Source organism: Pleurodeles waltl, chromosome 12, assembly GCF_031143425.1.
Source record: "Pleurodeles waltl isolate 20211129_DDA chromosome 12, aPleWal1.hap1.20221129, whole genome shotgun sequence".
NCBI lineage: Eukaryota > Metazoa > Chordata > Amphibia > Caudata > Salamandridae > Pleurodeles > Pleurodeles waltl.
In genome coordinates this window covers 587,787,125-587,810,128 of record NC_090451.1, presented here as the reverse complement: position 1 = coordinate 587,810,128, position 23,004 = coordinate 587,787,125, and the positions used below count along the sequence as shown (strand labels likewise).

Sequence of the window (23,004 nt, the reverse complement as noted above, 5' to 3'; positions counted from 1 at the left end):
ACTATCCGTCCGTAATATACATGGACTGTCTGTAAATTAACCCTTATGTCCATTGTCCGTGATTGATACTGCAACGGACGGCATTTGTCTGCAATTTTAGCCTTTTGGTTAAAAAGCAAAGTTTAACTCCGACAATTGAGATGGCTCAGCTGAAGAAAATGGGACAGTGCTCCTGTGCTGTGATCCGGAGGAAGGGGAAGTCCTAAAGAAGAATTAAGCTTTCTTGAAAGGTAGATCGTTGCCAGAAAGAAATGTAAATGTGTCCCCAATTCGTTAATATGAAAATGTAAAGGTTACTTGAAAGCCGGTATAGGAGTAAATTGATGGAGCCACTGTAGTGTATTATTCTACAACATGAGTACAAGTGAAACTCCAACTCTATTGAATCTTGGAGTACAGCAGTACAAGTACAACACTGCTGTACACTTCTAGAAAAATAAAACGTTAACATTCCATTCTAGCTCTATTTATACAGAATCTCACCTAATGTCTCACATAATGTCTCACCTGTTTTTTCTTTTCCTTTATTTGTCCAGTTCTTAGCAACAAACTTTTGAATCAGTGACTGTCTCCCATCTGATCTCGAGTTCATCCTGGTCTTTAATTTTCTTTGTCTGGTGGGACAGATTCCCCGTTAGGAGATAAATATAGAGTCCCTGATGCACACTCTAAAGCAGCAGTCAGGCCTCCTTGATGCTGTGAAACCACAGACATCCTGATATTAGGTGTGAGACTGTCACCCACACTGTCTGCTTTACCTCATTAATATTTTTTAGGTTTGACGTATAGTGGAAGGTGAAGTGAGCCAGACAGTTTTGTTCAACTTGTCTAAACTAGCAGAAGGCAAAAACTCATGTACCTTAATGTGTTCAAAACTGTCTGCCATGGGTTTTAAAATATTTAGAAACAATCAAAATTTTGCTCTCGTTTTGTTTCCAAAAATATTAGGTAGATTTGGGTAGGGGTGATGCTCTTGGCATGGTGCTCTTTACTATCGAACAAGGACATAATACGCCACCTGATTGTAGCATGTATAGAGGCAACCACATACAAAGCACAGTGAATAAATAGTGCCAGTAAAAATGACCTTTCTTCCTGAATTTTTGCCCTGAATTTTAACTCGTTGTCCTGAATTTTCACAGTCCGGCCCTGAATTTGTCTTCTTGCCAGGTGGTCACCGAATTCCAGAGGTGAACATCTTTCCAAGTTCCACACAAAAAAAATCGAAGCAAGTGATTTTATTGTCAATTTACCACATTTTGCTAAATTTCATACTTTCCAGCCTCCTAGACACACAAAAGTGTGACGGGATGCCCTCAGACATTACCAGGTGTCATGCTTCATCCCCACGCTTTCCAAAAACCCGGTTTCATGGCGTGCAGGCCTGTGCCTTGGAATGAGGGAGGCACTTACTGATAGCGTAGGATCTGTGAATAATAGGTTAAGAAAATGTGGTGACCCAATCTGGCTTTTTACTATTTAGGGTACCGCTTTGTATTAAGAACTTGGGAGCATATTTACAAGAAAGTGGCACAGCAGAATGCAGCACACATAGAAGTAGCAAATCATAATTATTTAAAGATTGTTTATGTGCAGGAAGGGACACCTTCCTGCACAGAAACAACCAATCATGGCGTTTTGCTCTCTCTACTTGTGCTGCAGAATGCAGCACACATAGAAAAAGCAAAAAGGAGAACTAAAAGTATTTCTTCTTGTTGCGCTATGCTAATGCCATGCCTGATGTGGCGTTAGTTTTTGGCGCAGCCTCAGATTTACGTATCCTTGTAAATCTGGGGCAGCGTCAAAAGCAATGGGTGTCGCGACGGAATGCCAATGGCAACACCCATTGCATGCCCCTCTGCTGCAGAAAACTGAGAAGCCCATATTCACAAAGTGGCACTAAGCCACAAAGAGTGGCTTAGCGCTGCCTTGTAATATGGCACAGGGCACAGCACCACCGGAACGTCACACAACGTGACGCTCGGGTGGCACTAGGGGCTTGTAAGTATGCCCGAGGTGTGAGGAATTAAACCCCAGTCCTACTAAACCGTCAACATGTTTCTACCTAGCAGCTCAACCAAGTCCACGGCATTCGTCAGGACAGACTTTGGGTCCTCTGAGAGTATATACCTAATGTATATGCTAATATGTTGGGGGGGTCTACCCCTTGTCACCACACTATGTTCCTAGGCCCTTTGGGTACCTGAAAAACATTAATGACATGTGTGTTACTAAAAGGCAATATTGGTTGATGATTCAGGACCAGGTGTCCTTTAATTCAATGTAGGTAAGAACTCAATGAGGTTGAAGTGTTACACTGCACTCATGTATCAAACCCTTACAAAAAATAACATACTGTGAGACCAGCTCACACACTCTTACCCTAATTAAAGGTCATCTGGGCCCCATTAAGGAAGGGCTAAAGAACCCCTGTAATCATACTCTGTAAGGAAGCTAAAAGGATTGTCAACCCTGCTAGTTAAAAGTTGAAAAATTACACTGTAGAAAGTATTACTTCCCACCACTATCCACTTAATACACCAAGGTGTGTCCCTCGCTGTCCACTTACTCATACTGGCTCCTTCCTTCACTTGATCGTGGGAGTCACTGTGAGTCCGCCTTAAATACTCTCAAGTTATCATATATCTGACTCGTTAAAGGTAAGGTCCACATGTTGTAATTATGTTTGAACACAAGAACTAGGCCGCTGTAATAGATTAAGTTGTTGGTTGAGGGGATTCTGAACCCTCTTTTAAGCAACAGTCACAATATCCCTCAGGGTGAATCACCAAAATCACTAAATTAAACTGTGCTTAACCCTCTGGTAGCTTGACACAAAAGCAGTGACTCCTAATTTAGAGGCAATGTGTAAAGTATTTATGCAGTGCACAAACAACAATAAACTAAAAACACCACACAAAAAAAAATCACAAGCCAATTTAGAAAAATAGATTCAATATTAATAAATTAGCTGACACTAAAAACACAAAAATCCAATTAGTAGAACCAGAGATATGCAGTTTTAAAGGTTTAGGTAAAAATAGTGCTTAAAAGCAAAAAGTGCTAACTGTGGCTACCTGGTCGTGCCAGATCAGGACAAAGTCATGAGTTCAGGCTGACCAAGATGGGGCATGGAAAATACAGATACCAGACTAGGCCCACTGAGAATTGTACCTTATGTCCTTAATGTGGGGTGTCATAGATATACCAATGATAGGATTTCTTAGCAATGCTTACTCCATGGTCCTGGTTGTTTCTGCTGAGGCCATACCACCTACATGACCACCTCCTGGCCTGGTTGCTGTGCCTCCGAGGTGCGCTTGGAGATATCTGGGAGATGTGGTTTAGGTTCTTAGGTCTCACCTACCAGGCAGCGCTAGCTGTCTTGTTGTAAAACACCTATTGTGGTCTTACTAAGTACTCACGCTCAGTTAACTTTGGTTGGTTTTATTGTCTCTCTCATTCCCTTGCTTCTTATTCTTTTGGCTGACAGTGGATTACTTTCCTTTTCTTGTGTCTGTTCCGTCCCAGGAGTACAGCCTCATGCTTCTGATTTGATCTGTATATTTTGACTGCTCATCTTTGGGGACTACATTTTGTCATGTGTTTCTTTCCCACATTCTCACCTGCATTCCGTGTTGCTCTCTTTCTCGTGTGGTTTTCCCATTGTCCTGTATTACTCTAGCACCCTACTCAGCTTTATTTGTATTCTATTCACCCACCACCAAAGCTGCTTCTACTTTGCACATACCATTCCCATAATCCATTCTCTTAATATTTTATTTTGTTTGGAGGACTAGGCAGCTAAATGCGGCCAGCCCTTAAGCCTTAAAAAAAGATGCTTTTGCAATACTCCAATTCATTTTTTAAATTTACTGGTCTTTCTCAGAGCGACAACTTTGCTTTGCCTGGAACTGCAGCTTGCACGCAAATGTGATTTAGCATAGCTGTGCTATATAATTTGCTGAAATCCTGCAACTTTACATTGGAATGATAAAGTCTTACAGCATATAATCTATAGTCCTATGCTATAATCTTTAATGTGACTTTATATACCGACAGCAATTAGGTACTACTGCACACATGTAGGTTTGTTAAATTGCCAGCAAAACCCTTAGTTTTCAAACATACCCATCGACAACAAATTAAGATCACCAAGTTCTCTTAAAAACCGTGTGTAAACTGATATACTTCACTTTTTCTACAACTCAGTAACATTATACTCACCCTTTAACATTGAAAAAGACCATAGGCCAAAACATGTGTTCGCTGCTGGATGCACTGATGTTAGGCATGTACTCAAGGAATGATTTACCACCTAGCTGGCGACATACATTAAAAATCTATAAAGGACTGTACTCCTGTGGACTACTTTGTTATCACTTTTTGAGTTTATAGAAGCATCACTTATTGAAGTGCTCTACTATATATTGTTAATCATATTTGATAGCGGAAAGCTGGTGGTAAAAGCTAGATTTACACACCTACGTAGCAGGGTATTGAGTACTGATGTATCATCAGCATTTCTATCACTGTCTATTGTGTCATAAGCAAACCATTTATTAAATAATTTAGGATGTGCAGCAAATGTTGAACAACTGCTACTTTTGTCTTAGTTTAAAAAAAAATGGCTACCATGTCATTTTATAGGCATACACAGGCGTGGGAGCGTACTTGTACGGTTGACTGAAGATGCATGCTTGGGCATATATCATCATGTAGGCACGCACCTAAAAAGACCAATGTCCTCATCATGTACAATTGCTAATAGGCCACACTATCCTTATGTATAAAATACCACACAAGGCATAAGCATCACTGTAAAATAACCGAAGTTCCAGATGAAATAATGACCAAACTGTCATTGCACACCACTATGAAAGAATTATCCATCCTCTTCCCTTATAAAAAGAGGGGACATTATACTCCTAAATCAATGTGAAATGATGATACTGCCCTCATATCTGTACAACTACCATACTGTTCATATGATTGACTGCTTACTTGACTTGGTACTGTGAAGACACCTTTTTTTCTCTGGAATGTGACCGTTGGTGAAATAGGATTCTTCGTCATCTTTAATTCTCAACAGAATGTCAGAGTTCACAATTTTGTAACCTATAAAAAAAGATATAAGTTCACAATTAAAATATCAATTTAGCAACTAAGACAACATCTTCAGCTACAGTGCATTAAAGAAGGCTCGGCAATGTATGAACTTACGGACTTTGCACTTTGAAGAAAAACTGTACGCTTTAAGATTCTTTTTCCAACTGTGCATTAAACAAATTAGAACGCAATTTTTCAAATCCCTATTACATTTATGTAGGAATAAATAATCCTTCCCCAAGTAAGTCAGTGGTTGGAAAACAATTTACTTACTGTACTTCTAACATTGATTCACGAGAGCTGTTATATTTTATAGCTTCAAATGATTTCTGAAAATCCTCACCAAGACAAGGATTCAAAACTTTAACAGCAAGTAAGTAACTGCTGATTTTGCACATTTTCACCATCTACAGTAGTTGATCCAAATATGTTCCTACCCACTGGTTCAATAACCGACTTCCTCTGAATAGCTCTTGGATGCTTCCCTGATAGATCTGCAATATCAATACAAATATGGCGAGATTCACGGCTTTGCAGCCTTTCAATATGGTTTACCAGACTATTTGATATTTTATGAAGCAATATTCATGTTTATTGCGCATGTGCACCCATACTTCAGAGCAGAAGTAATATCACTAAATTTCAATTGTCCCTCTGTCCAATAGATAAGGACTATTTTACTCACTCTGTAAGTGTGCAGTGCTAGGCATACTCCTACCCTCTAGTGTTTGGTCTGGACTCTACAATTTGTTTTTCTCAAGTAAGTCTTTTGTTGAAGACAAGGCTTCGAAACTCCTCCTCTTCTAGTGAGTGAGCACAGTCAACGAGATGGTTCATTTTTTCCCACCATTGTGACATGTGAGGATGGAGCTATGAAGATATAAAAAGACCAAGCATTAGATCTGTAAGCATACATATATACCATGTATTATCCATAGATCGGATACCAGAAAATGCCTGCTAGGGAGGCAGGGGGGTGCATGTGAATCTACAGGACTACACACTACGAACAGATGCTTACAGGTTAAATAGCATACTCCATTTGCAGCATGTGTTGGATGTAGATACACATGCTATGCAAAGACTGTAAAGCAGTTCTCTTGCTGTGGCTCAAGGCATTAGGTGATGCAGATGTTTGGAAAAAATTTCTTGTCCAACAAGAGCTTCTTGTGCTGCATGAACATCAACACAAAAGTATTTAGTGAACGAGTGACTGTCCATGGGGCTGCCTGCAAATGTCAACTAAGTGAATGTTATCTAGAAAAGCCATAGAAGCACCTTTGTTTCTGGTAAAGTGTGATCGGGGAACTGTTGGCAATGTTCAGTTGGCTTTGATGTAACATATCTGTATGCATTTAACTATCCATCTAGAAATGCCTGTTTTGGAAACTGCATCTCCCTTTCTAGGGTTTGAAAAGGCAACAAACAACTGTTGTGTTTTTCCTAAATGGTTTAGTCCTGTCAGTGTAATACAGTAACCCTCTCTTGACACTGAGTGTTTGAAGTACTCTTTCCACAACTGTCTCTGGTTTTGGAAAGAAGACACATCAATTGTTTGATTAAAGTGTTAGGGTGAAATGACTTTAGCAAGGAACTTTCGGCTTGTTCTACATCATACCGTATCCTGTGAAATTTGAATGTAAGGTTCTTCTAAAGTAAGAGCATGTATTTCACTAAGCCTTCAAAGTGAAGTGATAGCTATGAGGAAATCAGCTTTCCATGACAGAAACTGGAATAGGCAGGAATGTAATAGTTTGAAGGTTCTTGACATTAGCTTGATGAGTACAATATTTAAATTCCAAGAGATGACTGGTGGTGCCTGTAGAGGGATACCCTTTTTAATCCTTCCATAAAAGCTTAAATAACTGGTATGTGGTAAATGGACTTGTGCTTTCTATTTTCCAAATGCTGCAATGGCAGCGAGATGCAATCTTATGGAAGTGTACTCTAACTGGGATTTTTGTAAGTGCAATAATCAGCATACCAGCTGTTGTACAGTAGAAGCAAGGGTCTATGTGTTTAGCTAGACACTATCGCCAAATATTTTTCATTTAGAAGTGTAACAAGCCCTAGTAGTGGGTCTTCTTGCATCTCTAATAATGTCCATATGCTCTGGAGGGAACTGCAAATACCCAACCTCTATGACCACAAGAGCCAAACTGCCAGGTTGCGCTGTTTTGATTGGGGTGTCTATCCTTGCCTTTCCTGTGAGTGAGAAGGTTCTGGGTGTAAGGAAGCCATTGTGAGGTACTATGGACAACTCGAGGAGTGTTGCACCTAAAGGTTGACATACCTATGTTGGAGCTACTAAATCATATTGAGTGACATCTGTCTGAGCTTCCCGACAAGGTAAGGAATGAGGGAGTGAGGTCGCTGGAGGAAATGTTTTGGCATTTAGCATTTTCGGCAGTGACAAACAGGTCTATGTCTGACGTCCAATGGCTGAAACAGTGATGGGGAACTCTTGGGTGAAATACCCAATCACTGAATGGTTGCTGCATCTTGCTTAATTGATCTGCCACCAGATGGTTCACTCCAGGGAGATATTCTGCCAGGAGGTGAATAAGATGGCGAATGGACCAATTCCAGATCTCCTGCACTAAGCGAGACCATTGGATCGAGTGTGTTCCCACTGCTTCTGGATGTAATACATGGCAGATGTATTGTCTGTTTTGGGCAGGACCACCAACAGCCTTCAACGATATCTGAAACCCCATGAGTTCTAACACACCGATTTGTAGCGTTTGCAGTGAAACAGTACATATGCCCTGGACTGTCATGTACCCCATATGCGCTTCCATGTTGCGTCTTCTTTAATGTGCTGCAACAACTGCCAGACTCTTGATCAATACTTGTGGTGTTTTGAACTGATAATGACGTTCCACTTACAACAAATCTCGTTTAACGGCAACATGCCGGATGGGTGAGGGATGTGAAAATAAGCACCCATCACGTTGGGCGCCGCCATAAAGTCACCTTTTTGTAACAGTGGAATCACATCCTGCAGTGTCACCACGTAAAAGTGTTCTGACAATCTGTAGAAGTTGAGTGATTAAGGATCAAGTATCGGCCTCAGTGTCCCATCCCTTTTGGATATTAGAAAGTAAAGAGAATATACCCCCTGCCCTGGTGTTGCTTTGGAACTGGCTCTAGGGCCCCTTTCAAAAGCAGTGCTTTTACCTCCATCTTGATAAAGTGCAGATTTTGAGGGCTGAGAATGTATTTGCATGGAGGTATGTTGAGAGGATTTGATGTAAGTTTTAGACAATATCCTTTCTGAAAAATGGCTGTAACTTATTTATGGCCAATGATGGTGGATCTGCTGTAGTCTTCCCCGACTGGTGTTGAGTGATCTGGGCGAGGCGAGTCTTACTCTGACGTGGAGGTTCCCTTTCCAGGGTTACCTCGACCTCTCTAGTTATCATCTTAGTATCCCCACTTCTCCCATGATAGCTTTTACCTCCCTGCTGATATGTTTGCTCCCGTCTGTGGCAGGACTTGGTGTCAGGGGTGGTGGTTTTGGCTGCACCTCTGCCTTGGTACCTGAGAAAGGAGTGCTGTGTAGGGTTTGTTATCAGCAAGGCACCTTAGATTTTGCAGTCTCTGTTTCTTTTTTGATCTTTCCAGTTGTGCAGCTACCTCTGGGCCAAAAGAAGGTGCTCCCCATCAAAAGGGACATTAAGGAAGGTATTGTCACACCTTTGTTTTAAACCCTGAAATGTGCATCTAAGCATGTCTGCGCATGATAGATTAGGAATTAATCCCTCCTGCAACGGTACCAGCACTGTGTAGGGCATGTATAATTGTCACACTTGAAATTTTTTGCCTTTATTAAGCAGGTTCTGCCTTTTTTTATTCATCAGGAAGGTGGCGTAGTACATCCTCCATGTCACCCCAGGTTGTACTGTTGCAGCGGGAGACAAACTCACCGAATCGGCAATGTGTCAGCAATTAGAATGGCCAACTCCCAAGCTCTTGCCTGCCGCATCAATACATTTGCTCTCCTTCTCTAGGAGAAAAGCATCACCTGTACTCTGTGAAGCTGCTCTCTTTCTAGCTGTAGTTACCACCTAGAAATCCGCCACAGAGTGTGCCTGATAATAAAATGGATCAGTAGAGGAAGGCTTGTATTTGTGTTCAATACTAGGAGTGAGCAGCACCCGTCGCGCATGTCACTGCCCGTAAATCGGGCAGTGACATGCGCGATGGGGGCATGCACGGGGGTCCCTGCACTGCCCATGCAAAGTGCATGGGCAGTGCAGGGGCACCCCCTCCGCCAGCCTTTTCCTGGCGGGATATCCCGCCAGGAAAAGGCTGGCGGCATTTGAAACATTATCCGCAGGGGAGCGCAGCTACCCTGGCGGATGGTGTTTCATCCCGCCGCCAGCACGGCGGTGGGTGATGGCTGCCGCTGGCGGGGGTCATCCATTTCATTATGTGGCGGTTCGACCCGCCGTGCCGGCTGGTGGCTTCAGCCGCCACTGCCAGCATGGCTGGCCGAACAGCCATGTTCATAATGACCGCCATAGTGTGCAAAGAGTCCAGTAGACATCTGCAAATACACACATAGTCGATAATTGATGTACAGTACTCAGTAAGGAGATCTATACCAATTTATAAAAATAACATCTCTTTATATATATATTTAGGCATCAGCATCAATACGATCAGGTAAGTAAGTTTTACAAGAGAAATACTTTCAGGCTTTAAAAGTTGACAGTGCATTTTTCGTGTTATGTGTTATATGGAAGAAAAACAAGTACTGCATACAGGTATAGTACAGTGACTTACAGGACCAATCTCCTGGACTTAAGGTAAGTATGGGGCGAGGTCCAAGGAAACACCAACAGGTCACCTCGGGCGGCACTGGGGCAGCGGGGGGAAGAGGATCTTTTCAGCACTGGCTGCTCAATGTTATCCTATGAGGGAAAAACATGTATTGCATTTGTGCACTTCACAGCGACTTACGGGACCAGTCTCCTGCACTTAAGATAAGTAGGGGTAAGGTCCAAGATCACACCAACAGGTCCCACTGGGCGGCACTGGGGCTTCCAGGTGCAGAGGTGCAATACAGCCTTGGATGCCCACTGTTAGTCAATGGGGAACGGTCCACTTTAAAAAAGACTGCAGGTTTGGATTGGGAGGCCAGTTAGGCTGAATCAGCAAGGGGGCTCAGCTCTCACGCTGCTTGGGGACAAGGGGACGTCTTAGGTCCTTTTCTCCACAGGCCAGGGGCGACGGCTGCAGAAGTGTCTTGAGGGATTGGATTTTCATGACTGGGAGCACTCGCAGTCGAGCGAGTCTCAAACAGAGGAGCCAGGCGGCATCTGTGAGTCCACAGTGGGCAAGCCCAAGGGGGGATTTGTCTCTGGAGAGCCGGGTGACCACGCTGGCACCATTGGCCCAATTGAGCTTGGGTTAGGCAGCACAGGTGCAGTGGTGCTTCCCGTGTAGGGTTTTGGCGGTCTGGAGTCTTCTCATGTCTCTTGGGGTGCCTGCAGGTTGCAAGGATGCAGCCCCACTGCTCCAATGGAGTTCCTGGGTCTTTGTTGAAGGCAGGCAGTCCTCCCAGCCTTTTGAAGGCATGACAGCTTGCAGGATGAGACGACTTTTGCTCAATTCGGCGGGAACAGCAGAGAGGCCAGCAGTGTTGGTGCCTTGTTAGCTGCTGCTTCCTCAGTCTTTGCTCTCATAGCTCTTGAGAGCCCTTCTTATTCGTAGGTCAGCAGGAATCAGATTTCCCGGTGCCAGGGGCTCCCCTAAATACTGAATTATGGGGCGTTTAGGGGAGTGTAGGGTGGGAGCCAATGGGATACGTACCCTTGGGATCACTATGCCCCCATATGACCACTTTCTCTGGGAAGTGGGCATAACACTGTCCCAGAGTTCCTAGTTCTGCCATCTCCAAGCTGACAGATTTCTAAATTTCATATCCACATCAGGTAGCCCACCTTAGAGGTGGAACTAGCCTGAGAGAGGGCACGCCTCTCTGACTAATAATTTTCCTGCCTGTCCAGGTAACAAATGGGCCCTGGGGTGGAGGGCCGGCGTTCAGTATCCTACTTCTGAAGGATGCCGTATCCACATACCAAGGGTGGCAGGCTGCTTTGGAGACCCCTGCCATGGAATGCAGATTTGCAGGTCATCCTGTTGGGGGTGTAAACATGTCTCCCAGAGTAGTCTTTGTTCCTGACGACCCAAGAGTAAAGGAGCTCACCCGTGGGGGGCAGAAACATGTCCAGGCAAAACGTGGGGGTGACCATGTCAAAAAGGGGCACTTTCCTACAGATATGATGACATGTCGTCTTGGGGTGAGGCTTTATAGGGACTGATATGTCAAAGTGGGAATCTTGTGAATCAACATGAAATGCATCCCAGGAATTGGAACTGCCTCGTTACCATCCCCTCAACGCATCATTATGAGAGAAGTGTGTAGGACTTGTAGCGTCAGCACCATGTGAGTGTGTGGACACAGTGGGAGTTGAGCACAGTCCCACTTGCACCTGGCTGTGCTCTGCCATAACACAATAGGCTTAAAGACCGATTGTGATCAGTGTAGTCAGCTGGGAGCCAGGGCAGGGGAGGCAGGAAACTCCTGGAACTTAAAAGAACATTTCTATATACTTCTCCCACCTTCTAGGAGCAGGGCACCCAGGGATAAAAAAAAAGAGCATTAAGACCCACTCTTCAGTTCACTATGGTACTGCGGAAGGACTCTCAGAGGACTGCCTGCTACTCTGACCTGCTGTGTACTTTAACAGTCTGCTGCTTTACTTAAAAGGACAGCTTTGCTGCCTGGAGACTGCCTTGAACATTCAGAGGTCAGCCTTGCTGTTGAGCCCTGCATTTTCAACTGTACTCAAGACTCCAAAAAGTGACTCAAAGGGCTAGTATGCTGGCCTCCTGTTCAGAGCCACAGGGACATAACAGGCCACACCATCTTGAATCTGCACCTGGACCCAGCCCCAGTGAGTCCTGAACCCCCAAGAGGTCTCCATCCACTGGTGGACCCTTGGTTGTGGTGCTAAAGGTGCCTAGATGTCCAAGTTCCAAAACTGAGGACTTAGATAATAATCTGGCCACAATGTGTTTTGAAAACCAGGAGGATACTAGGACCAACTTGCTCGCCTATCTGCCTAGGTACACCGCAGATTGGATTGCCTTCTCGGCTTCTCCTGTTACGTTCTTCTTCGCAGCAGCAAATCCATATTGGCGGTCCTTTGCCACAGGCGTATCTGACCTAGTGGACTGCCTTTGGCTACAGCCTTCTACTTTGTCCCGCTAGAGATTTTCGATTTCCATATCAAAGACTAAGTCCAAAGGTAAAAAATTTCACTGTTGCTTCACTCCTAGGTTACCCTATGACAACATTCCTTTTTCGGACACTTCTGCAGCCACTTTGTGTAACAAAACTGTGCTCCGTCGCGATCAGCCTTAACTTTTGACTTTGCCCCAGTCTAGCATCACCACATTTCCGCAGTTGGAGCTTTTTTGCTTTTAAGCATTATTTTGAACCTTAAACTTTAAGAATTCATTACTCCAGGTCTACTAATTGGATTTGATGGTTCTGTTGTCAAATCATGTATTAAAAAGTACTCTATTATTCTAAATTGGTCTGGGATTTTTATTGTGTTGTGTTTTCACTTTATCACTGTTTGTGTGCTGCATAAATACTTTGCTCATTGCTTCCAACTTAAGCCTGACTGCTTTCTGTGCCAAGCTATCCAGGGATACCAAGGAAAGGCAGGGAACAGTGTGTCTTAAAAAGGCCTGTCACAATTGGAGTTTGAGGACTAGGAGCTCAAGCTGGAGCTGGCCAATCTGAGAAAGGAGGAGAGCAAAGAGACTGGTGAACATGAGCTTTATAAACGATTATACCATAACATGACAAAAAGATTACGGTGGCTTAGTCTGAGAACTGAGTCTGAGGGAGCTGGACACTAAAGCCAATTAATGGTGGCAGCGAATCAGCAGTGTCTACAGAAGAAGGGAAGAGTCTGCATACTCAAAGACCTAATGCCCAGTTAAGTGGAGGGAGGATATAGATAAATGGTTTTCAGCCTATGAGGTATCCTTAGGGGTACCCAAGGTCCCACAGGAGTACTGAGGGTAGCTTGTGGCGATACATGCCCACGGCAGGCAGGCAGGGACATACTCCTGACACTAGAGGTAGAGGACCAGACCAAGTATGCCCTTATGAAGGCCATTCTTCTCTCTAAATTTGGGTTGGCCCCTCAAAAATACAGGCATAGGTTCAGAGACAGCCACGAACTCCAACACCAGTCTTGGGTGGACTTCATACATTATGCCAGCAAGACACCGAAGGGCTGGGTGAGGGGCAGCAAAGTAGATGATTTCAATGGGATGTACAGACTGATTCTGAGGATGCAAATGCTCAGTACCTGTTTTATAGAGCTGCACCAACACCTGGTAGATAGTAAGCTTGCTGACGAGGCTGAACTCTAGGTCAGCACCAGAGTGTCCAAAAAGGTACCTGGAAGTGACCCCAAGAAGGATGGTTCAGGTTCCCCCAAAACAGAGTGAGGGGGAGATCAAAGGAGATCCAGGCAAGTCTCAGGGAAAGGGGGAGGGAAAGGGCTCCCATGTCCCTTTTGAGAAGAAGGGTTGTTCTGGTGAGCAGTGGCCCAAGGCGCCCCATCTCCCTAGAGTGGGGTGGTGAGGTGATCCACAGAAGGGCCATAGTCACTAGCCAGATGCCCATAGACTACATTCTGGGGAATGAGTTTCCCCCTGTGTCAGGAGAACTGGGTGGGATGGCTGCCAAAGGGGTTCTGCCAGTTCAGTACCACTCCACTGTAGAAGGTACAGAGACCGAGACACAGGAGCAGGGGGAAGAACAACTCCCCCTAACTCCTGTTCAGCCTCAGGCTACAGATACTGGGCTGAGTGGCCAATCTCAGGCGACCACCCCTGGACTGGTGGGAGGGAGAGTGGAGAAAGGGAACTTAATATCTGGGTCTACTGCCCCTCACTTTGAAAAAACACAGAGGTCAGAGATTTGGGACTGGCTTTTGACACTGACAGCTGTCAGTGATCTCTTTTGGTTGTTGTCCTTATGGGCAGATTTTTCTTTGGGTTGGGGACAGAAGCCTGGAGGGAAGGAATCGACCAGATCACTTTGTTGACCAAGCTGAGTCTATTTTGCAAATAATGAAAGGAATGCATTTCAGAACTGTTAATCTGTGGAAAAACAGAGGTGGTGGTACTTAGGCCACGGCAAGCGTGGGGACAGGAAGAAAAAAAGCTTGTTGATATCAGAACTGGGCATGTACTATTTTCATAAATATTGGCTGCAATACTGGGTTGAGCCTATTCTATGGGTTAACAGCAGATTTATTTCTAGCAGTGCGTCTATTCTCCAGATACACTGAGGATCACATACACAGACTGAGAATGTTCGGTAGATAAGGAGAAGTGCGGTGGAAATTAGACCCAGTGGTTAAGGTGCTGTCCACGGAACCAGGGGGCCTAGGCTCTAAACCATGTAATTATCTTCAACTCAATTTAGCTCTTGTGTCATGACAAAGTAAAATGTATCATGTAATTATGTAAAATTGAACCACACTGACAGTTGGCTGTCTCGTAATACACCAATTATGTTTTTACCCTGCCCAATCACAGTCTGCTTCCTGGAATCTATCAACAATGCCAAAAACTATTCTATATAAAGGACAACCACACACTTGAGATACTCCTGCTATGATAAGTTCCTTGTAAAGCATTCCACTGAACTGGTGTGATCGAGTCAATTCAGTGAGTGAAGTGAAAAACAGATTACAGGACTATGTTCAATCTTTAAATGAACAGATGGACTGAGAGGACAGTGTTGATTTTGTGAATAAGCAGTGGCAATAGTGGCAGTGGTGGCCTATTCAGTGAAAAAAAATGGAGAAGCTGATGTTAAGCACAGTGCCTTTATGTGAAAGTTCATATAGTAGTACTGATGCTGTGACTGTGTACGTGTAAAGACAAACAGATGTCAGTGCTAGGCTGGTTCTGTGGCTGAGGTATAAACATGAATTTATGCAAAACCAAACAATTTTTTAAGGTTAAATAGAGGATAATGCAAAGGTTGGGCCTACTCTTGGGATGAAACAAGACATGCTATCACGGCTGTGCCAATTCTGTGAATCAACAATGCAGTCTCAGGAACAGACCTGTTTATTTGCTCAAGTGACTAAGTCTGGGTCGATTGTGTATAACAAGAAACTGATAATAGGTGCTGGAGGGTTTGTGCATGAACGACAAATAACTTATTTCAAGCCAACCAATCAATTCAACATTTACTCAAAAGTACTTTAAAAAAACTAGTGAAGGATGGAGATGAGGACTGCTCCTTTTCCTTACCCATCGAGAAGAGAGCTTTGTGAATTTCCTTCATGACATTCTTGTAAAGCTGTTTCTGCCAGGCTTCCAATCTCTTCCACTCTTCTTCATAAAAGTAGGCAGCAACATCACTGAATGTAATTGATACCTGAAATCAATGCAATCAAAGCATTATCTTTAAGTCTCTTCCCAGAAAACGTAAGGCATGTGTTGAGGTGGTCATTAATAATTGGAAAAAACTGAATTATCTGTGGACTGTTACTCCTACAAAGATAACTTCCAGTCTTTTTTGTTGTTATAGACACTTCTACACAGACTACTATATTCTCTGTCCAATGAGAATTTCACTTCACAACTTGTTCCGAATCTCAAGCAAGAGAACCAAATAAAGGACATCAACATCCTATGTGATGTGCTCTCACCTTCTTCCCCTTGTATCTAAGCGAAAGAGGGCACAGACTAGAATTGATGTACAGCAGTGTAGGAAGCTGGCTCTGTATATACTACATCAAAATGAGAAATAGTGTGCACAGATTCCAGGGGTTCCCCAAAGGCTTAACAGAGGCTAAAGTAGATAATACTAACGCTCTCTTTTGTGGTAGTGTGGTCGAGCAGTTAGGCTTATCAGAGGGTAGTGCAAAGCATTTGTTGTACACACACAGGCAATAAAAGAAGCACACACTTAATGAATTAACTGTAGGCCAATTGTTTTTATTTAGCAAAAATATATTTTGTTACTTCATCTCTAGTACCACACAATTCTGATTGCAGTTAAGTACATTTGCAGGTAAGTAGCAAGCATATGTATAAACACCACTTTGTTTCAATTTGGCCAGTTAATCTGTTTTAAATGTTGACACTAAGTGAATTTTCAAACACAGCTCTGGGGGGAAGAAAGGTTAGCACAGGTCCGAGGTAAGCACAAGACGGGGGTTATGATATCCACAGGTTAGGGTTCAAGTTAACCCCAAACACCCAACACCAGCAACACGGGGCTAGCCGGGTGAAGAAGTCAAAGTTGCTGCAAGATTTAAAATGGGCTCCTATGAAGACTGGGGGCACTCGGAATTCGATCTGCCAGCAGGTAAGTACCCGTGTCTTCGGAGGGCAGACCTGGGGGGTTTAAGAGAGCACCAGGGGGCCACATGTCGGTACCAAACACAAAAATTCAGCAGCAAAGGGGCGGCCGGTTGCAGGGTCGAGCTCAGCATCGGGGTCCCAATGCTTTTGAATAGGGGACCCTGGGCGTCACAAGTAGGCTGCATGCTGGGTCTAGGAGGTCGGTTCAGGGCGCGTCCTACCCCGCAATTCTTGATTTCAAGAGCCACCACCTGGAGCATTACACCCGCGCTGCAGGTACAATCAGCCTTGAGGGAGGTTTCCTTTGGGGCACGGCCGAGGCGAGGTAAACAGTTTCCAAAGGACCAAGGGAGTACTGCCCCTAGCCCTCTGTGGACCTTGACTGATCCCTGCAGGGATTGTGCAAAATTCACGGAGTTCCCCCTCCCACCAGTACATATATTTCCCCCCCCTACCTTTCCTCCCTTTTTCATTGCATTGCCTAGATTTGCACTGCCCTGTAATCTGAACATCCTAACAATGGAGGATTTGGGAAAATACATGGAGGTGGAGAATGTTTCTTACCTTGCCATCAATGACATTTTTTTGCCACATTATGGATGTTTCCAGATTCAAGGCTGTTTCCCAGGTCATGGTGCCCTGGAGAAGAAAATACACCAGCTTCAGGCTCAATGCCAGAAACCCCGTGAAGCGAGTTAAGACACTTCTGGGTCACTGACTCACTTACCTCCAGGGCGACCCTCTGCATCTGGCAAGGAAAATAAACGCAAAACGCACAGAGGGCCATGGAGTTTACCTAGATGCCTTTGCGCATCTTAAAAGACTTTTATGGATGCCTATCCTTCCCCTCTTGATACCCAGATTCCTGCACTTCAGGAGGTTCCCCAGTCACTTCTCCTACCCCAGACCTAGGAGATACGGATGATTCCCCCAATACCTCAGACGGAGACGGGGAATCATGCAGACCCTGGCGTCCTTCTCCTGAACCCAGGCCCACCGACGGTGGATCTGAGACTCACCCACCACATACTGATCCCACCTGTGACATGTTGGACCCAGGGGGGCTATTACACCGTCGCCCCTCAAAATGGTCCCCGGCCCTAAAGCACCAGCCTATATCGCGAGTTGCCTGCGGAAGCCATTAGACAAGGAGGTCAAGAGTCGCATAAGAGCAGAATGCCCTAGGCTGCCTCTGGAGGGCAAAGTGGCCCTCACCCCTGAGACTGACCCTAAGATGGCCACTTTTTTGGTGAAGATTGTATGCGATTCCAAAAAGAGAATACATTGCTCTTGGCGCTCAAGCCAAGACAAACTCCTTGACATAACAGGACCCCTGTCCAAAATCTTGGACTCGGCTGAGGATACCAAAACATCAAAGGGCAATAATATTTTTGGGAAACGCAAATTGTGCGATTTCCACTGAGAGACGCAGATCGCGGTTATTAAAAATTTATCCCAAAGTGGGAGAACTTTGAACATCAGAAGCTGGTCCAGTTGCAGAAGGCGGTCTCTTCGAAGATCCTTTAATCTGAGAACTGGGCAAGTTTGTGAGTACGTTTACCTCCGTGGACAAAGCCCATTCCTCCATCAAACATATTTTCAGCCTCTGTGTTTTTGCCAGTGGTAGGGGGCTCTCAGCCAACCAAGCTTCTGTCCAAGTCTCCTCCAAACGTTCAGCCACTTGCAGAGGACAGTGGCAGGACCAGTCCAGGTTCAGCAGTTTCCACCACACCAGGTCATACTCCAGACGAAGGGTGCAGGAGGAAGAGGTAACAATTCCTTTAATAGCTCTCAAGGTGAGTGTTCTGGTCTCCGAGGATCTCTGTATTGGGGGCAGGTTGGAGATGTGTTTTCACAATTGGCAGCTGCTCACTTCGGACGTCTGGATCCTTCAGATGATCAGAGGCTTCCAAGTAGAGTTTACGTTTCCCCATTCCAACCTATTCGCCCAAAACTCATGTGTTTTTCACCTACGCAGGCAGCCTTACAAGAGGCTGAGATTGGAGAACTTTTAAAGAAGGGTAAAATAGTTCCGGCCTCTCTTCACCCCCAGGGTTTCCTCAGCAATATATTACTAGTGGAAAAGAGGGATAGGGGCCAGCGTCAAGTTATCAACCTCAGGGAATTCAACGAGTGGCTGATCTGTCGCCACTTCAAAATGGAAGGCATTCACCTTTTCAGGGACCTGTTGTTGGTGAAAGATTGGATGGTTTATTTGGACATCAAAGATGCATATCTTATGGTGCCCATCTTCCCTACATACCAACGCTTCCTACAATTCCAATGAAGGTCTCAAATATTCAAGTTTGCATCCTTTCCTTTCGGTCTATCATTTGCTCAATGGTGTTTTACCAAAGTGATGAAACTGGTAGTGGAACACTTGAGCACGCAGGGCATCAGACTGATAGTCTACCTCAACAACATCCTGATTCCCAATCAAAGTCCTGGCTGTCTGTCTGCCCATCTCCAGATCACCACAGACTTGTCGGAATCTTTGAGGTTCATGATCAAAGAGAAGAAATCTTCTTTAGCACCAGCCCAGAGTACAACATTTCTGGAGTTTATGATAGATTTAGTAAAGGCTATGGTGAGCCTTCCTTCTTGGAAACTCTCCAAGATAAAGCAGAAACTCAAGAGAACTTTGGCTAAGCCCATGATATCTCTATGTCATCTAGCAAGAGTATTCTGCCTTCTCTCATCCTTAATTCAGGCCATATTCCCAGGTCCCTTACACTCCTGGGAACTGCAATGCCGAAAGATTTTATCTGCAGAGGTCATTCATACACCCAGTCCATTCCCCTTTCAGAGGAGACAAGGGAAGAACTACAATGGTGAATTTCCCATATGGACGCATGGAATGGCAAGGCCATTTTTGGCTCTCAACCCGATCTAATAACAGAAACGGATGCCAGGTTGGGGGACAAGTTGCAGGAAATTCTTCACATATGCTCTTTAATAGTCTTCTGCAGAACAAAATCTTCATATAAACAGTCTGGCATTAATGGCAGGATCCTTCACAGTGTGTTGCTGGACCTCCAAGTCCTTAATAGAATTGCAACTTTCCATTATGATAGCTAGGAAATTTTTCATTGGGCTTTCTGCCTGGACTTTTGGAGGTGGGAGAGGGTACTGAAGTTGTTACTCCCTCTTGCTTTAGCACTTGGGAATATATTTCGAATGGTTGCCTTTGGAGGGTTGGAAAGTTTGCATTGACAACGTGGTGGCCATTTCTGAAATTATATTTTTGCTAATAAAAATCAACTTTGAACTTTAGAATATAATGCTTTCTTCTGCAATTTACAGACTATTGGAATTCCTTTGTAAATAAAGGTGTGTAAAGAGGAACTGTTTCCGTGCAGTAAACGGTGTGTGCAGGGTTATGGGACTTTCTTACGTGTCTTAAGATTTCCTTGTGAAGTGGCTGATATACATATATGAATCTGAGGAACATTAAGTGCAATCAATCTATTCTTTCACACATTACACTTTGTTTTTACACGTGTCAACAAATAGACTGTTATGAATCTAACAGCACCATCCAAAGCAACTATGTGCGTGAAATTATTTTGAATTTGTTTTGAAGTCTCAATTTCTGCCCCTCAAAGAAATATTTTTAACTTTGAGTTTCATGCTTAAGTACTTTAAGACAGTTACCTAAGTATGACCTCAGTCACAATGTTTCAGATGAAAAGCATTGGGTTGGTAAGGGTTAGTGAATATACATTAATATTAAATTGTGCTCAAAGGCATTCTCACCTGATGAAAAATCTTCTCTGACATTTCTTCGATTGTCTTATTAATGAAGTTTAAAGGTAGGATTTCTTGAAGATTTCGAAGTTCGTATTTCTGCTGTGTACAGGCTGTAATGAAATCCCTGTTCAGAGGACCAATGTTCTGCCCCACAACTCGCTTCTGTAAACAAAAGCAGATCACATGTACCACAGTTGACACATCTATTTTTCCAGACATTACACCCATCAAAGCATCTGTATATATATAAGAGGTGGGCGAGTGACTAAATTAAGCAAGAGAGACAAGCCAAGGGTTTGGTTTGGCCCTTAGAGCCCATGCACGCACAGATGCATGAAAATATTCAGCTTGTAAATCATGCAACAAACATCATGTAAAAATATGATAGTCAAAATTCAAAAAAATGTATTTCTTTAAAATGCGAAGGAGCTTACAATAATACATCCAATTACATCACGGGCATTGGAAGGTATTTATTACAAGTGATAGCTTTTAAACATCGACTCAGCAACATATATGGCCCTCCCACCCTCACTAAACTACCATTATTCAACAAAGAGTCAAGTCAGTTGTCATGTGTACCCAATATGTGGACTAGATTCCTATTAATTAAAAAAGAAGATAACCTGCTCATAACACTGCCTATCTGAAAGGCAGGACTCCTGTTTTCAGCAGGCGCTCACCCACATATTTCTATGTGGCATGCTTCATTACCAGGTCCTCATCCGGTATGTTTCTAACATACCAGGTGGGCTCAATTCCTCTTGTTGCGGAAGCATTTTGTTTCTTTCTGGCACAGGCTTTTGTGTGGACCACAGCATCTCTGATATTTCTGGCACTTTGTGTCGAACAATGTTTTTTTTAAATTCAATCTGCCAGTGTTTAGGACTTACTGATATATTTCTTCACACAGTTGGATAAGGTTGGTTAGATACTAAGGCACACTAGCTGGTTCTTCAGGTCATTTTTCCATGTATATTTGATGAGGGCCTCTCTGTTGTTGTTACTTGCCTGTTTCAACGATCTGTGAATGACCTGTTCTGGGTAATTGTGCAGTATTTATCCAGTCCATAAAACATATTGTGTTGTCATGATCACCCTTCCAAATCCCCATGACATCACTGATGTACCTTTTCCCTGGTAGAATGCAGTCTCTGAAAGTGTTTTTTTCCAAATGGTCGACACAGAGGCATGCAATACTCTGAGCAAATGTATTCCTCATGGACACACTGTGTATCTCGAGTACAGCGTACCGTTAACTTAAAAAACGTTTTTGGTAAGGGACAGCCTCCAGCACTCTACTAAAACATGCTCTTGGATGTTGTGTGGCTAATTCTCTGAGAATAACAGATCTTCCATGACTCTGAGGCTATTCTCTTGGGGTATGCTGGTATACAGACTTTCTACACCTAGTCCGATCAGACTGTTTTCTTTTGGAACATAATGTATATCCTGCAGACTTCTAAGTAAATCCTTTGTGTCTTACATGTGAAATGGTATTCTTTCAATTGTGAGTTATAGGAAGTGGTCACTAAATTTGAATAATGGTTACAGGACCGAATTGATACCAGATCCAATAGGTCTACAAGGGACAGGTTTCCTGCTTTTGTGATTTTTAGGAAGTGTGCAAAACGCCGGAGTAACAGGTTCATCAGCTGATAGGAAACCTAGTTCTCTTTTTGAGATCCAACAGTTGATTTCAACCTCTTCAATCATATTGGTAATCTCACTTTTCAAGGTTTCAGTCGGATTTTCTTTTTAGTTTTTCGTAGTTTCATTGATCACTAAGAAGGCAGACACATCTATGCTGTATTACTATAGCTCCAACGTTATCAGCTGGTTTTATAACAATTTACTCATCCATTCTTAGAGTTGTCAGGGCTTTTTTCTATTCCCAGCTTATATTGAGAAACAGCCAGATAGTGAGCAAGAGTGAGATATCCATGGCGTTAACATTATTCACCACTGCTTGTTCGAACATTAGGGGCTCAATCGGGACAGTACTAGCTGGTGGGCTGAAAGCAGATTTTTTTCTTCAGACCTGTGTCCAAGTTATTTATGCTGCCTTTTTTAAAGATAAAAAAGCTTTGATTTTTAGTTTCCTGATGAACTCTGCTAGTTTGCATCAAAGATTAAATGTGCCCACAGCTGGAATGGGGACAAAACCCACACCCTTGTTGAGTATGAGACGGTGGACATCTGCAAAGGGTAGCTCTCATGCTCCTTGTGTTCATTCGCTGTGGGTGATCTTCCCATTAGATTTTCAGTTTTGTCCTCCCTTTTTCTCTTCCACTTCTCGCCCCTTAACAAAACATCTATTTCAGGTGAGTTGTAGGCTTCATTAAAATAAGGTGGATATGGAATGTGCCATCCAACAAAAGGTAGGGTATGGAAAATGGGGGCATGGGGCCATGGTGCATTGGGGGTAATGAGTGTAAGGATTACTCCCCAATATGTCCCTAGCCCTGCATGATTTATTCCTCCTCTGTCAGTTCTTCGGGTCCTCCGGACTACTACATCCCTCTGTATCTGATGACTAGCTGCCTACTCATGACCCATCCCAGATCTTAATTAATTTCTTCTAGTTTCTTTTTATACATGGTAGCCTGCATCATGGTTTTCAAATTATTCCTTGACACCTCTATTTTGATCAGCGTGGCCTCAGATAATGTCTTGGCAGTTTTTATTATCAACACCAGCCAATCACATGTGCACTGC

General features: G+C 43.7%; 1 protein-coding gene across 5 annotated transcripts in view; it reads right to left on the bottom strand.

Annotated features, from left to right (window-relative positions):
• The window catches only part of LOC138268266 (uncharacterized), a 237,814-nt gene that overhangs the window by 134,023 nt on the left and 80,787 nt on the right, over positions 1-23,004 (bottom strand). For 3 of the 5 annotated variants that reach the window (XM_069217751.1, XM_069217749.1, XM_069217752.1), the window contains 4 exons: positions 20,293-20,448; positions 17,101-17,175; positions 15,478-15,604; positions 5,005-5,118 (listed from right to left, as the gene is read on the bottom strand). In XM_069217751.1, the coding sequence (XP_069073852.1) occupies positions 5,005-5,118; positions 15,478-15,604; positions 17,101-17,175; positions 20,293-20,316 (340 nt within the window). In that variant the 5' untranslated portion in view covers positions 20,317-20,448. The remainder of the gene's footprint in view (positions 1-5,004; positions 5,119-15,477; positions 15,605-17,100; positions 17,176-20,292; positions 20,449-23,004) is intronic. The other 2 variants (XM_069217753.1, XM_069217754.1) reach the window with 1 other exon arrangement.